The 17,615-nt window shown below is 33.0% G+C and overlaps 1 protein-coding gene across 1 annotated transcript; it reads left to right on the top strand.

Annotated features, from left to right (window-relative positions):
• Positions 1–12,292: 12,292 nt before the first annotated feature.
• LOC111377723 (lysM domain-containing GPI-anchored protein 1-like) lies at positions 12,293–16,876 on the top strand. The gene is made up of 6 exons (XM_023000850.1): positions 12,293–12,919; positions 13,671–13,762; positions 15,380–15,497; positions 15,771–15,932; positions 16,050–16,081; positions 16,446–16,876. Exons 1-6 carry the CDS (start codon positions 12,348–12,350, stop codon positions 16,760–16,762), a joined length of 1,293 nt encoding a protein of 430 aa, XP_022856618.1. The 5' UTR covers positions 12,293–12,347; the 3' UTR covers positions 16,763–16,876.
• The last annotated feature ends 739 nt before the right edge of the window (positions 16,877–17,615 follow it).

Here is a 17,615-nt window from a genome sequence, read left to right as displayed (position 1 = left end):
AAAAATAGACAAAATGACCTTAAACAACACGTAATCTTTGGTAACTTTTAGAAGGCAGCAATTTTTTTATATAACAAAAAAAAAAAAAAAAAAAATCGAGCCTACCCAACCGGCTTGAAAATGCTCGAGTCGAGCCTAAATTTTCGCTCAGAAAAAAGCTCGTATCATTTTACTCGAGCCAAACCCGAGCCTCAAATTTCGGTTCGCGAGATGGTTTGGCTTGACTTGTTGACATCCCCGACTTAGTGTGTGCTATCTATTCAGATTTTTAAAGTTGATTCCTATTTTATTTGATGAAACTACTGTATATGCAATCAATTTTTAATCCGTGACAAAGGTTTGGTGATTTTGTTAACCTTCAAGTTGAACCATATTATTATTATCCCTTTTCAATTTCTCCTATCCAATTTGTATTATTATCTCTTTCCAAGAGAATGAAAAGGTGAGAAGACGGTCGAAAGTTTGTAGTAGAGGCCATTGAAAACATTCTGCAGAACTGGAACATCATAGCTGAGAAGCTTGATGGAAGATTACGTTGTTTTTTTTATTAAGATCGTTAATTTTTTGGGTGGGGGTGGGGGTGTTTTGAAGTAAGAGTTGAAGATTGATTGGTACAGTCAACTGGCTCGAAAGAGCTTCCACTGAAGAAAAAGAAGAGGAAAGGTTGCTGAATTAAATTAGTTGTATACCCATTGTGTACAATTAGTTTGACATTCCATGATGTGGCAAAATCGAGGCCATTGATTATTTTAAACATTGTTGAAATCAATGGTAAAACTGTGTATTACATCATGAAATTGAAGGCAAATGGTATTCCATAGGGGTTTTGGCAACAAATGGGCTATGATTGCTAAGTATTTCCCTTGGAGAACTTTTTTAATGGCTAGGAAATACATAAAGCAATGAAAAATCCAACATAAAAAATCAATCTGTTTTACCAATTCCTTCCTTGCTTGTTTGGTCGTGGCTCTAATCCAACTTTGTCCCCCGTTTTAGTGGACTCTATCCAGTGGATCATTGCTTTCTCTTGTAAGATTTTCAGTGTGTTTTCCTGATGATATGATGTGAAGTGCATTTAAATCACACATAACCTCTTGTTTTCTTTGCTAAAATCATTTGGAAGTTACATTTGTGTGATTATATTGGTTCTCTTTTGCAATTGTCTTGCTCATTTCATGTTAATATTTTGTTGCATTGCAAATTCTTGTTAATCGGCATCTTGAACTAAAAATTGACATACTGTCACTTTTTAAGTTAAAGGTCAAACACTATTTTATTTGGAAAAAGCCATGAGTACAGGGAATTATTGACAGAATTTCTACCTCGCTGATGTGGTCGCAGATGATTGGATTGATTTCTTTATTCTCTTTTCATCTTTTAATCAATTCCTCTCATGTGTTATCTGTCAAAATTTTCTGTTAATTTTCTCTGTACTTGTAGCATGATTCATTTTATTTTATATTTAAAGTGACACGTTGCACACTTCAAAATAATTAGAGTTCTCAATTTTAGAATCCCATGTCTACCTATAATCTAAAACTTCCTTATTGTGTCAATAATCAGGCTCCAAGAGAACATATCCTTTTCTCTCTCAATATGCTTTGTCAAATTCTTGTTAAAAAATGACATGTTGCGTCACTTTTTAATTAAAAGATCGTACGGTATTTCGTTTATATTGTTCTATATGAGAACTAAAAATATTAAAGCTCAGTTTAATTCATATATAAGCCCACAATGTCAAAAATAAGAAGTTTTTAAATTAAATTTTTGTTACGCTACACAAGAACTAAAATTAGCTTAGAACTTTCTTATAGAGAATTGACATGCCTTGTCACTTCTTCATTTTTTTTTTCCAAATGTCACATCTTCAATTATTCTTAACTGCAATTGTAAAATCAAATTTGTAAATAAACCTAATCATTGCCTTTCTTTACTATTTTTTCTGTTAAATTTTCAAGTTTAAGGTTTATCTCTTTGTTGAGGTTTCATATATTTTAAAGATTATAATACTCACTCAGACATGTTGTGTCATTTTTAATTAAAAAAATCAATTTCTTATAGAACAATATAACATATATGGTTAAAGCTTTCAGTTTACTTATAAGAACTTCTTAAACTAATATTTATTTATTAAAATTTTTTTATTGCATTAAATATGAGTTAAATTTTTATGATAGAGAAAGTAACACGATATGTCACTTCTTAATTAAAAGATCTCAAATTATGTAATTTGACTTTTATATATATATATATGATCTTTTAAACACCAGTGTTTAGCTTATATTAAGTATTTTAGACATGACACATTATTTAATTGATGAATCATTAAATATATGGAACTTATTATTAACTTATATATATATTTTTTTATTTTATTTTTTTTACTTTCAAAAGAAATTACATCTAATTTTTCAAAAGATACTTAATTATAGAGATATTTGTGTAAGTTGTCCAAAACTCAACTGACATTGTTATTGGTTGCGGAAATATATGGACTTTGGAGACTACTTCAAGGTACCAGCTCAAATATCAATCTGATTTCAGTTGGAAAATTAATTTATAACCTTGATGAATGGCCAAATATTTATGGGATCTATTCAATTGAGATTATTAAATCCTTTTTTAAGTGAATGAACTTTTTGTGAAATTCATAGACTTATAAATTTATATGGAATTTTAAAAACATTTATAGAATTTCATTTTAAAAACATTTATAGAATTCATATAACCTTTGAGAACTTTTATTTAAAATAAAATTTGCTTGGATCTAGTGAACAAGTAAGAAGTCCCCACATAGGAGGTGGAAGTTCAATCCCCACGAACCATCTCCTTCCCCCCCTTCCTCCCCATGTAATTAATAATAATAATAATAATAATAATAATAATAATAATAATAATAATAATAATAATAATAATAATAATAATAATAATAATATACACATTAGTGTTTGATGAAATTAAATAAATATCTAATATTCAATATAAATTGATATTTTTCTTAAAAGATTGGATGAAAAAGAAAAGAGAAAAGAGATCCTTTTTTAGTAGAAAATGGGGAAAACTATAAGAAAAGGAAAGGGGGAAAAAAGAAGGGACATGAGAATAACTATAATAGGTAGAAGAGAGAAAAATCACAATTCTATTAATCACGCTCTAATGTTTATTGAAGAGAGGAGAAAACAGAAAGATTGAAAGGACCAAAAATACGAATTAAAAGATTTTTTTTTTCTTTTGCGAAAGTCTTTCAAAATTTTGGGGGTGAATGCGGGACAAATCATGACATTTTATCTTTATATCATCTGTAATCTATTAAAATATCACATCAAGAAAAAAATTATTTTTTGGACGATTTTAACTTCCTACAATTCAATTATTTTAATAATAACTTACTTTTTATTTTTCGATATATAATAAATACTACATAATTATCGCTATTTATGAGATTCGTGTTATTAATTTTCAATTAATTAACATTTGCATTAGTCTAGATTCAATGAATTTTCATTTGATGAATCTTGAATTACTCTAAAGTTATTATAGATAAATTTATTCATATTCATGCATCTAGAAATTTTAATGGGGATTTAAATTTATGTATTAATAATTAATTTTTATATATCAAATGTAATATAAAAAATTTGCTCATTTATAGTATTTTATCATTACAAAAAAATTTGAATCGTAGAAATTGAGTTTTGAGAGTGCAATTTTCTTTTTTTAAATTTTTATACTAATTTTTATTTTATTTAATTCGTTTGAGACTCATCAAATCCTCCGACAAATTGGTACCAAATGTTACTTTTACGATACTTATAAATTATTTTAGAATAACTTGCAATGCATATTCAACTATAACTAGTCTACTTGAAAGTTAGTATCCTAGAGGTCTTTAAAAATCATTAGCATCTTGTATATCCATGACTAATATAAATTTCTAAAAAGTTAAGGAGCAACTATTTTCATCCATAATTCTTATATATTCACTTATTTAAAATATATATATATATATATATTATAATTTTAACCTTACATAAATTTAATATATTTGGATAAGAATAAAACAAATAAAATCTATCACTCCAAATTTATTACTGTTGGGCTGTGATGCCAGTCTTGGTCCAACAATTTATTAGGCAATGATGATAAATTTGGCCCAGATTTTGCACTAATAACCTTGCCCAATAACATTATCCGAGATGGCCCACTTACCACGACCCGAATTCAGCCCAATAGTGTGAGAGTTGCTCTGGACCGTTGGATTAAGATTCAGATCTACGATTGTTTTGTTTTACTATAAATACGAGTTTTCTAACCCTAATTGGTGAGCCTTTCATTCCTCTTTCTCTTTCAACCGATTTTGGAACCTTCTGGGTTTCAGTTCTTCGTCTGTTCTTCTCCTCTTAGTGAGTTGATCTTCCTCTCTTTGTGAGATAAAATCTGTGCGTTTTCTCTGTGTGAGTAAAATGAAATATGTGGTAAGATTCCAAAATACTGTCCATTGAAGCAACCCCATATTGGTTCTTTGTGAGGGTTATGGTTCGAGTTAGGGCCTCTTATGATGATACAGGAGGGTACAAGGATCTGAGCCTAAATCAATTACCATCTTTGGTGTCCGGTGACAGTTCTGTAAAGTTTCAGCAAGTGTAATATCAGATTTGTAATTTTCTTTAAAGGGTTTTCTTATAACAGTGGTATCAGAGCTTCGATCTTGTGATTTCTTACCTTCGATCGGTTTGTGGAACTTGGAAAATTAATTTCCTGTGTTCTGTCCCAAGATTGATTGCTATTTCATGAAACCCTAGATCCAGTTTTGGTTCGATCCGAGAGTTCTCTTACGGATCTGGTTGTTTTGAGTGAAAATCTGAAAGTCTTGGGTGATTACTTGGTTCGGTTGGTGGTTGGACCCCAAGGTGAATACAATCCTGGTTTGGATTGGCCCCTGGATCAAAATACTGCTCGTTTTCTACTGCTGGAATTGAGGGGCTCTAAACTGATCCCTTGTGTTTGGTTGGATTGGTGGTTAAATTTCAATGAACCACCCTCTCGTTTGCATTCGGTTATACCCATAGCATTGATATGATTACTTTCTATGATATCATGTGCTTTCTTTATGTGTCTTAACTGCATTTCTCAAGTTTATGATCACTTGATTAGTATAATTCTAATAATTTTTTGGGCCTGTGTGACTTGTTATTGAAGTATACTGTATTGTTCTTGGGATGTTCAAATTGAGCATTGACCTGAGAACATGATTCTCACGGAATGCTGGTGAATTTGATCATCTTATATAGTATTCTGTGATTAGTTTTCTCTTTACTTGATTTTGCATAGACTGTGTGTCTCTACTGTTTACATAATTGTGATATTCCTATCTCGTTGCATTATTATACTCTTTTGTTATCTTTTGACTCTCTCAAAATTTGTGAAGGTCAAAACACTTCTGTTGTTCAAGATGGATTAGTTGTTAAGTCCTTTTAAAATCTTTAAAGTACTTTGTGTTACTTCAGGTCCTTTTTAAAAAAATAACGAATACTTCTTTTGAACTTGGTGTTTTTGATGGAAAAATGGGATTTCCCCATTTGACAACAAAAAATGAGAGGTCTCTTAGTTCAACAAAAAGTTGTTAAAGCAATAACACTAGAATATCATGAAACTATGATAGCTGATCAACAGTAATAATCTGATGAACTTGCATATACTTCTATTATTTTACATTTGTCTAATCAAGTGTTGAGAAAAGTTGGTAAGCATGATGATGCTAAAACACTGTGGGATGAATTAGAGAAACTTTATTTGGTCAAATCTTTACCTAATAAATTGTTTCTGTTGGAAAATTTTTTTAGTTTTAAGATTGACCCCACTAAGGACTTAGAAGATAGTCTTGACAGCTTTAATAAGTTAGTACAAGACATAACAAATGCTGGTGATAAAGTTTCAGAAGAGTACAAGGCTATAGTCCTTTTAAATGTTATCCCTGAGACATATAAAGAAGTAAAAGCAGCAATAAAGTATGGGAGAGACACCCTTACACCTGATATAGTAATAAACTCCTTGAGGAGTAAAGATCTTGAACTTAGAACTGAAAGGAATGGTGTTGGACCAGAAAATCTATTTGATAGAAGTAGGACCCCAACCGGGTTTAATTCCACTCAGGAAGGTCAAAGTAGTCAGGGAACTACTTATAGGAGAAAGTTTAAGAGTAGGGGTAGATCTAAATCCAAAACTAGGAATAAAAAATGCTATGGGTGTGATAAAACAAGACATTTTATAAAAGACCGGTACAAAAAGAAAAATGAACAGAAACAAAAGGGGGTGGATGAAGGAAATGTTGTAGAACCTACTACTGTTGATATTTATGCTGTGACTGAACAAACTCCTAACCCTGATATTGCTAATGTTGTTAATGAAGGAAACTAGGTTCAGGAATGGATTCTGGACTCTGGTTGTACCTTCCACATGACTTCTAGGAAGAATTGGCTAGTAGATTTTAATAAAGTAAATGGAGGAGAGGTAGTGATGGGAAACAACATAGCTTGTAAGGTTGAGGGTATAGGAAAGGTTACATTGAAATTTGAAAATGGATATATCTATACCTTTGAAAGGGTTAGATATGTTCTTCACTTGAGCAGGAATCTGATTTCAATGGGTAACCTGGATGATTTGGGCCTACAATGTAAAATTGGCGATGAATTCTTAAAGGTGATTAAGGGCTCACTTGTCATCTTTAAGGGGATAAAAAGAAATGGGATTTATGTTGTTAAGGCCAGTATAATTAGTGATGAAGTTACTGAATCCTCCAGTGTTGAATTTGATGCCACCTTAAAGTGGCAGAAGAAATTAGCTCATGTAGGTGAGAAGGGTCTACAGATTCTTTACAAAATGAGTGTGTTTGGAAAGGATTCAATATCTAAAGTGCCTTTTTGTGAAAATTGCACTTTAGGTAAGCAGCATAGGCTGCATTTCAACACTGGAAAGCATAAGACCACCTCTATTTTAGAGTATATACATGCTGATCTGTGGGGGCCTTCTTCCACTATCACTCAAGGAGGGAATAAATATTTTCTATCCTTGATTGATGACTATTCTGGGAAATTTTGGGTCTACCTAATGAAACATAAATCTGAAACCCTAGAAAAGTTTAAAATTTGGAAGAACTTGATAGAAAATCAAACTGGGAAGAGAGTTAAAGTGCTTAGAACTGATAATGGTCTGGAATTCTGTAATAAGGAGTTTGATCAGCTTTGTAGTAATGTTGGAATTAATAGACACAGGATTGCACCTTATACTCCTCAGCAAAATGGAGTTGCTGAGAGGATGAACAGGACTTTATTGGATAAAGTGAGGTGTATGCTTATAAGTTCTGGTGTTCCCAATGTCCTATGGGGTGAAGCTTTGATGACAGCTTCATACATTGTGAATAGAACACCTTCAAGCGTTCTAGGTGATAAAACACCTGAAGAGCAATGGATTGGCCATGTCCCTGATTACTCACATTTAAGAATTTTTAGGTGTACAGCCTATTCTCATCAGAGTGTTGGTAAGTTAGAACCCAGGGTTATTAAATGTGTTTTCTTGGGCTATCCTGATGGGGTAAGGGGCTATAGACTGTGGAGTAAGGAAACTAAGGGATTTAAAATAATCACAAGTAGAGATGTTATTTTTTATGAATAAAAAATGCCTTGTTTGAATGACATTGAGTTAAATGGCCAATCTGAAAAAGAAGAGAATAATAAATCCAGATTGCAGGTGGAGGTTGATGCTCCATCTGAACCTGTTCTACGTGAACAGGTGGAGGAAGAGGCAGAAAATGCTTCATATCTTCATGAAAATGAAGAAGGTTTGCAAGAGAACATAGAAAACCAGTCTATAGAATTAGGTGATTATAAATTGTGTGGAGATATAATAAGAAGGGAGATAAGAGATCCTGTTAGGAATAGGGATTACCTTTCACTTGCCGTTCTCTCTTATCAAGATCTTGTCTTTAAAGAACCTAAATCTTACGAAGAGGCTATAAATAGCCAACAATCTTTAATCTGACGAGCTGCTATGAAAGATGAAATGAACTCCTTAATGAAAAATGAGACTTGGAACTTAGTTCCTAAACATGCAAGTAAGTCCATAGTTGACTGTAAATGGATATTTACTGATAAGGAGAGAAATGATGAGAAATGCCTATAAAATTTAAGGCTAGACTTGTAGCTAAGGAGTTTATATAAAAAGAAGGCATAGATTATAATGAAATATTCTCCCCGGTAGTTAAATACGCCACTATTAGAGTTATGCTTGCTCTTGTGACACATTATAATCTTGAACTCGAACAAATGGATATAAAAACGGCCTTTTTGCATGGTGACCTTGATGAAGTGATATATATGAAATAACCACATGGTTTTGTTGATGAATCTAAACCTGAACATGTTTTCTTGTTAAAAAGATCCCCGTACGGTTTAAAGCAATTTCCAAGACAATGGTATTTACGATTTGATAACTTCGTATCTACTGTTGGTTTTACAAGAAGTAAATTTGATCATTGTCTTTACTTTGAGTATGGTGAAGAAAATGAAATTATTGCTTTTATACTCTTGTATGTTGATGATATGCTATTGATAGGGTAGAACATGCATGTGGTCAATAATATTAAAGGATCTTCAAAAAAAGAATTTGAAATAAAAGACTTTGGCCATGCTAAAAGAATTTTGGGGATGGAAATAATCAGGAATAAGAGTAATAGAACATTATGCCTAAAACAAACGGGTTATATTGAGAAAATGTTAGTTAGATTTGCAATAAATAATGCAAAATCTGTTACTCTCCACTTAGCCAGCCATTTTAAACTAAGTAAGGACCAATGTCCAGTAAGTGAATCTGAGATTAAACAAATGGAAAAGATACTCTATGCCAATGCAGTAGGATTAGTCATGTATACCATGGTTTGCACTAGGCCTGATGTGGCTTATTCCATTAGCACACTTAGCAGATTCATGGCTAATCCTGAACCTGAACATTGAGTTGCTTTAAAATTGCTATTGAGGTATTTGAAAGGTTCATCACACTTAGGCTTAGCTTTTAGTGCTTGCAAGAAGGGTGTGGTTCTTAAGGGTTTTGTTGATTATGACTTTGCTGGAAATAGGGACAACAGATAATCGACCACTGCTTATGTGTTTACTTTGTGTGGAACTTGAATATGTTGGAAATCACAACACCAACCAGTTGTAGCTTTACCTACAACTGAGGCAGAATATGTGGCTGCTACTGAAGCAATTAAAGAAGCCTTGTGACTTAAAGGTTTACTTTCTGAAATAAATGAATTGAGCAGCCCTGTTGTACTATATCCAGACAGTCAGAGTGCAATACACCTGTGTAAAAATCCAGTTTATCATGAAAGAATTAAAAACATTGATGTAAAATTGTATTTTATTAGAGATATTGTCTCTAAAGAATTTTTGTTCCTTGAGAAAATTGCTACTGAATTTAATCCTGCAGACATTGGGACAAAGGTATTACCTTTAAACAAGTTTAAAACTTTGCAAATATTAAATGTTGATACTGGGTAATTTCTGTGGTGTTTGAAGGTTGTATACTTGGTGCTTGCTGGCAATATTGGGAAGCTTTTGTGTTTCATTTTTTTTAATGAGTATTTGTAGAATGTATTAACTAGCTTCTTGTATTACCACTGGCATCAAGGTGGAGAATTGTTGGGCTGTGATGCCAGTCTTGATCCAACAATTTATTAGGCAATGATGATATTGGCCTTCGGCCCAAATGCTGCACTAATAACTTGCCCAATAACACTATCCGAGATGGCCAACTTACCGCGACCTGAATTCAGCCCAATAGTGTGAGAGTTGCTCTGGACCGTTGGATTAAGATTCATATCTACGGTTGTTTTGTTTTACTATAAATACAAGTTTTCTAACCCTAATTGGTGAGACTTTCATTCCTCTTTCTCCTTTCGCTGATTTTGGAACCTTCTGGTTTCTTGTTCTTCATCTGTTCTTCTCCTCTTAGTGAGTTGATCTTCCTCTCTTTGTGAGATAAAATCTGTGCGTTTTCTCTATGTGAGTAGACTGAAATCTGTGATGAGAGTCCAAAATATTGTCCATTGAAGCAACCCCATATTGGTTCTTTGTGAGGGTTATGGTTCGAGTTAGGGCCTCTTATGATGATACAGAAGGGTACAAGGATCTGAGCCTAAATCAATTAACATCTTTGGTGTCCGGTGACAGTTCTATAAAGTTTCAGCAAGTGTAATATCAGATTTGTAATTTTCTTTAAAGGGTTTTCTTATAACAATTACTATCATTTATCCTTGTTAAATACTTTTAGACCTTTTATATTTTTTTAGACTTTACATTTAATTCAAATCCTAATATTCATAAAATATAATTTTCAACTAAAGTTGAAATAAATAATGAAAGAGATATTATTATAGCAAATACAAAATGACGGTAATACATAAAGAAACTTACATTTTGTACTTCATATAGCCGATGAATGTATTCAAAGTAATGATTTTTTGTTGACTAATTAAATATTTCGAATAGAAGCATCACATGTTATTCATCAATAATGCTTATTCATGACTAGTGACGTGACATCTAAATGGCTTCAATCCGTTTATTATCTTAAAATATAAGATTTAAAATGACATATCAGCGTTGATTAATGACATTACTCTACTTATAAGAACTATGGAAGACTAGTATATAAAGATTTGGCTTAAAATGTTATCTCGTTAATACTCTCTTTTATCTTTATTTGCTCAAAGCTTTCATAAGATAAAATTAGAATAAATAAATATTGAACTTAACTTTATATATGGTCAATACTCAAAATAGGGGTCTTAAATGGATCTAGTTTAGTCGCTCGACTAGCCTACCGTTGGGCTCAGCTCACCCATAGATGAGCATGAGTTGACTCACTTCACCAAAGTATGGCTTGACTTGTTGCATGAGCTCGTCCCTTAGTGGGGCGAGCTATGTTGAGCAGACTTGCATCCCGCATGTTACACGCCAATTTTTATATTTTGAATTTTAATTGAAAAATATACTTTTACTTTCTGAAGTACAATGAAGTCGTAAATTTGTAAAAACATGTTAAATGTAAAAATTTATATTTCATCAAAAGCTTTTAATGTTGTAAAACCCCTTCCTTTATTCGAACTTGTGACTAAATACAACATGGAAGTCGAGTTAAAATTGTACAAATGAAAATTTTGTGTACATTTTTTTTTTCTTTTTTCAAAATAAACAAGTGGAAACAAAAACACATGAGCGGCTCGATAGCCAAATCGTGCGAGCTGACGACGGCTTGCACAAATTTTTTTTCTCTTGGCTCGTGTTCATAACTTGGCTCGGGTGAAAGCCGAGTATGCTCGACTTGTAAATGAGAAGAATCAAGCCGACAAACGACTTGTCCCACTTTCATCCCTAACTCGAAAGTAAGAAATCTGTTTGTTGCTTGAAAAGAAGCTGGAAACGATGATTAAGGCACTGATGGGGTACTCTCAAAATTACATCATACCTTTACAAGTTTTACTTCACTATTTCCAAAAATATAACTAAAAGGATAAATTATTTTGTTTGACCCCCATTATTTTCATTAAAATACATTCCTTAACAGTAATTTGATCATATTCAACCACATATTCTTCGTTAAAATAATATTAAACGCAAATCCAAAAATTTTCTTTATTTTTTAATCACACATTTTCCATCAATATACTATTCAAAAATACATTTTTTATAAGAATGAGTCTCAAACAAGGGCTAGATTTTGAAGAAAACCCAACTTTTAAAGTAATTTTTCTATATGATAGTGCTAACTGCTAAGGCATACAATTTCTGGAAATTTGTGTGTTTAAGTTTAACTTTCTTTTTTTTGACATTCAACTATCCAGTTTCTCAGCTATCTAGCTATTAATAATAGGAAAATTCTACTTGTACATACTATATTGCACACCGTAATCTTTGATCTTTTGGAGGATAAAATAGATTTTAGGAAATTTTAACTACGATAGTTTAAATATTTATCATTATAATTTTAGAACAACAAAGTACTAACATTTAATACTTTTTTTTGGTACTCTAGTCTTTATACTAAGCATAAATTTAATAGGTTTATAACATGAAAAATATATAAACCAAAAAAAAATATATATAAAAAAATTAATTATAAAGGAAAAAGAAAGAAAAAAAAAGCAAAATTTGAAAAAGAAAAAGAAATTGATTCGTTCTTTGTCTGATAAATCACAGAGACTCTGCTTTGTCAAGTGTAGCATTGTTCCCTTTGCTGGCTTTCCTCTGCCTTCAATCTTTCATGTACACTTTGCCCTCTGCCGTAAAATAATGGCCCCCAGCCCCACCATTCTCATAATCCTCCTCCTCGCCACCTTCCTTCCGCCTTTTGCCACCGCCAAATCCACCATTGAACCCTGCTCAAACTACAACACCTGCAGCGCCCTTGTCGGCTATTCCCTCTACACCGACCTCAAAGTTTCCGAACTCGCTGCCATTTTCTCGGTCGACCCTATTTCTCTCCTCCTTGTCAATGCCATCGACATCTCCTACCCCGACGTTGAAAATCACATCCTGCCGGAGGGACTTTTTATCAAGATACCCATTTCATGTTCTTGCGTCGACGGCATTCGGAAGTCATCGTCCACCGTTTATAAAACCCGTCCTTCCGACACTTTGGCATCCATCTCCACCGTCATTTACGGTGGCCTTGTGTCGGCCGACCAAATCAAAGAGGCGAACCCCAAGGCCGCACTGTCGGATCCTTCTGTGTTGAATATTGGGACGAAGCTCAATATCCCACTCCCATGCACTTGTTTCGATAACAAGGACAACGATTTGCCCACTATTTATATGTCTTACGTAGTGGCACCTACAGATACGCTCATGGAATTAGCTGCAAGGTACTGTTAATTACTATGTCTAAGGGTTACTTATATGGAATTTGATGGTTATACACCGAGCATTCTGGTGTTTAGCCTCCTCACAAAAGAGAGTCTGGTGTATAGCCTCCTCACAAAAGAAGAGGGTCCACATCCATTAAAAAATACAAATAAAGTTTCTTGTACTCAGTACTCTCACAATGTGAGGGGATTCACATAAATATTATATTTGTGAGCACCCCATATTGTGAGAAGAGTGTATGAGTGTACAGTAATAAGTATTGTACAATCAACATAAATGTAAAAAAAATTGTGGGACCCCCTCATGTGAGGAGTCTGCAAGTTCGATGTACAAATAGCAAAATCTTACCTCAGCACAAATTTAAAAAAACTTATGAGACCCCCTCTTGTGAGGAGTCTACAAACTTGATGTACAAATAGCAAAATCTTATTCATATTATATACAAATATGACACACTTGTACCTGTTTTTGACATCATCTTTGACAGTCCTTTCACATCACAAAAATGGACCCCACAATTAAAATAATCGTGGGACCCACTCATGTGAGTGGGCTATCAAGTTGAGTGACATATACTCAGCATAATTCTATTATATATGGATATAGTTCATGTTTGACAAGGATTAAAATTGAATCTAACTCATAGTTTGTAATTAATTTTAACTACTTATTTTATAAGATTTATAACTTTTTAACCTCACATTTTATCAACTTTTATCACTTAACGCCAAGTAAACTGGTGTTAAACAGGTACATTACTACTTTGACAGATCTTATGAACGTGAATGCATTGGGGAGCCCTGCGATTAACGAGGGTGATATTCTGGCTATTCCATTGTCTGGTACAGTGACCCTTAACTTTGGCTGGGTTAGATTATTATTAGTGGCGCAGTATGGCATTTTTCACCGTGGTAAAAAAAATTAAGTTATGAATTTGTTTGGAACATCTTTTTCTCTTGAATACTCGTTTCACTAATATTTTGCTCTTCACTCGAAGATTGAGATTTTTCTTTAAAATATTTTTTTCAAAATTTTTTGACGTGAAATTCAATAAATAAATGAATGATAAGTGAATGTTTGGCGGGGATTTAAATTACGCCCCCGTTTGATAGCAAATTTTCACCTCAAAAAATCAATTTTTTGATCGTTATTTCATTATTTCAGTTGTCATTTTTGACCTTTTTACTCACAGGTAGGACCCACTTTTTTTTCTTAACGGTTAAAAAATCAATTTTCATAATCATTATCGAACATGCCCTAGATTTTTTACTAGACTGTGATAGAAGTTTTTGAAATGTGTGGTTGAAAAGTCATGAAACCCATGAAATATATGATTAACATTGATTGCCTGACTTTGAACCAAACATGCTAATCTATTCCAAAAAATAATTTCAACCATGAAAACACAATCAATTTCAACAAGCAAATGACAAAGTCCCAATTTTATAAAACAAAAATCTGACAATGAATTCCAATATTTTATAAAATTCGAAACCATGCACCAAGTTAGCACAAGTCATTGCTTATCTTAGAAGTGAGATTGAAATCAGAATTGGACATTGGCACAAATACTTCAACAAAAACACAATTGACTCAAAATTATATATTTACATTACTAATTTAATTGTTAATGGATGATCATATTCAACATTTATATGTAGATAGAGAAGACCTTGTAATGCACAACAGTTTTAAAGTAGGAACCTAATTTATTGAGCAGAAAACAAAGACAACCCAATTTTCTAACAATTAAGTCGACTTGAATGCTCATATACCTCAATAAAATTAATAAAAACAGAAAAGTATAAGAACATTAAGCCCATAACAAAAATTTAATCATCAATTGACTCCAAAAAAAAAAAAAAAAAAAAAAAACTAAATTTTGGGGAAAAAATTGAGTAAGCCCATAACAAAAATTTAATCATCAATTGACACCCAAAAAAAAAAAAAAAAAAAAAACTACTGAATCTTGGGTGAAGAATTGAGGCTCCAGACACGTTGAGAGGAAGAAAGTTGAAGGAGAAAACTGGTGCTAATAGGGGAAGAGTGAAAAAAATAAAGAGATTTTTGCGTGTCAGCTAACCCTACATGACCCATGTAGATATGTTAGTGTTTATAGTATATCCGATTCGTCAAGTTGAATTTTTGCAAAGTTAAATTACTTGTAGTTGAATTCCTACGACAAGCATGTTTGGTCATATGGATTAGATAGTATTAGATACTAGAGAATATTGTATTATGATCTAATATTGTATATCAGAAATTTTATTAGAGCGTTATATTTGGATTAATCTACTTGTACACCTATTTTCTACACCTTAAGTTACACTCCCATATGTGTCAACCGTCATGTACATGTAGCAACAAATATACGTCTCTTCTGGTCTTTCTAACACCAGTTGATATTGGCATTTTTCTTTTTTTTTTGAAAGCTTGAATTAAAGGCTCTAAATTTGCAGCTTGTGCATCTAACTTTCCAAGATATGCTTCGGATTACGGCTTGTTTGTGCCTAATGGGAGTTATGCTATAGCGGCTAGTCATTGCGTGCAGTGCAGTTGCGGGCCGGGAAGTCGCAGGTGATCCACCAACTCCTGATGAGTTGAAATATGCTGTCTAATTTTTTGTCCATCCAATTGCTCATTGACACATGATTTTTAAGTTAACACGTCATCTCAAATTTACCCTAATTAACTTCACACTAACCAACCAAATTGATGACATGTTAATTTAAAATGACTTGTCCATAATTAATTGGGTAGACAGCAAATCATATAGTAGATCTCAACTCACTTCCAATACATTTGCTTCTGTTGTCACTAAATCACGTTCCTGCATAAAAATTTATGCAGTTTGTACTGCATGCCGACTTCATTGGCAGTTTCTTGTTCGAGCATGCAATGCAAAAAGAGTAATCTCATGCTCGGAAATGTCACCGCACAACATACTAGTGCAGGTTGCAAAGTGACTTCTTGCAGTTATGGTGGCTTTGTGAACGGAACCATCATCAACTTGTATGTTCGAAATTAATATTTAGCTCGCCGACCCTGTGTGTGTGTCTATATATATATTAGCGGATTTGCATATTTCGGGCTGTCGTTTACTTAAATTATTGTATTTTCTATGTGTAGGTTGTCCACATCTCTTCAACCTAGATGTCCAGGTAAATATGTCGATCAAGTGGTTCTATTTATGTACCCAACTCCACACCATAGAGCCTAAACATAATGCACATTTGTCCCCTCCGTCGTTGATTGACCTATTATTAGGTCAATTTGTGTTTTATAATTGTGTCCATTTGGTACCAATAGTTGATTTAAATCTCTCATAAGGTAGAGATCTTGAGTTTGAATCCTAGGACTCAATAGAAATTCATAAGAATTAAGATAGGCTTAGAGTCTCTTAGAGATGATAGTACTTAACTTAACGGTTTGAGCATAAAAGCCGGATCTATATTGTTGAACATTTTAATTCCATGTCAAAATGCTTAATAATGTCTTTTCTTACATTCTTGATTGCCTTAACAGGACAACAACAATTTCCTCCCCTCGTGCCTCCACCTACAACGCTTCCACAATCATTATTCGCTCCGGCTCCAGCTCCGGCTCTGGCTTCAGCTCCGGCAGCAGCTCCTTCACCTTCACCTCCTGAGTCAGGTGGTTTTCCAACGACACACCGGCACAAGAAGCCTTTGGTGTTACCTTCATCCGGAGCAAATGTACCTAATGGAAGTGCATCTGTTAATTCTTCAGGGACTGGCTCCTTAGTGAACCCTTTTTCTATTATTTCAACCACATTTCTTTTAGGTTCTGTTATCAAGTTTCTACCGTCACTTCCATTTTGAGTCTTTGATGAGTTTTTTGTTTTGCTTTCTTCAAGGGTGCACCACTCTAGCCGTGTAATATTTAAACAATATTATATGATACAAGCTTATAATTTATTTATAAGTAGTTTTATGTTCGTGAAAATTGTCACCTTAAATATTTACTTATAAGCAAATGGTTTTTAATATTTAAGTTTTCATAAGTAGGCTGTTTTGGTAAAATTATAACTTGTAAACAAAGTGTTAAATAATCACATTGTGACATTTGAGTAATAAATTAATATAACTACTTTTTGAAGCTCTTTTAATGATATGTCAAAAGGGTGGGCACCAAAAATCTGTACAACTGGCACAACCCATTAGAAGGAACAGTCATGCTTGATGTACAGAAGAAGTTTTCATAGAATGCTGCTAGAATACACACATAGTAGGGTGAGTACGATAGGCAATTTTTTTTCATGGTGGATCCCACATTATGAGACTATTCTGGTAACATTTTGTAAGAAGTTATTCTTTACATATGGATTTATTTTAGAAAGAATATATTTTGTGACAAAGCAAAAAACATTATTTTATTTTCCACTTTTTAAAATAAATTCAAAGTATATATTCACAACATTACCTGTTTCTCGTCTCTTCATCAACAATAAAAGTAACTTCTCCTTGCTTCTTTTATCAGTTCCGCTTTCTATGTGTATTTCATTAGTTACATTTCACAAGTTTCCTGTCGAGAATAATACCATTTGAACAACTAATGATTTCCTCGATGGATAAGTCTGTCTCAAGCTCATGAGCATCACTCGCAGGCGTTTTTGAATTTGCTAAAGGATTGTAGTCATTGGTTTTAGTCACATGATGGAGACAAATTTCATTT

This window comes from Olea europaea, unplaced genomic scaffold (genome assembly GCF_002742605.1).
Source record: "Olea europaea var. sylvestris unplaced genomic scaffold, O_europaea_v1 scaffold1712, whole genome shotgun sequence".
In the NCBI taxonomy this organism is placed as follows: domain Eukaryota; kingdom Viridiplantae; phylum Streptophyta; class Magnoliopsida; order Lamiales; family Oleaceae; genus Olea; species Olea europaea.
The sequence above is the reverse complement of the archived record's forward strand: the minus strand, read 5'-3'. Positions and strand labels throughout refer to the sequence as shown.

Bases quoted from the DNA above. Each gene is read 5' to 3' on its own strand.
- LOC111377723 (XM_023000850.1), top strand. From the start codon at position 12,348: ATGGCCCCCAGCCCCACCATTCTCATAATCCTCCTCCTCGCCACCTTC. The intron at 13,763-15,379 runs GTACAGTGACCC...CTAAATTTGCAG, and splicing joins TCTGGCTATTCCATTGTCTG to CTTGTGCATCTAACTTTCCA. The intron at 15,933-16,049 runs GTATGTTCGAAA...TTCTATGTGTAG, and splicing joins AACGGAACCATCATCAACTT to GTTGTCCACATCTCTTCAAC.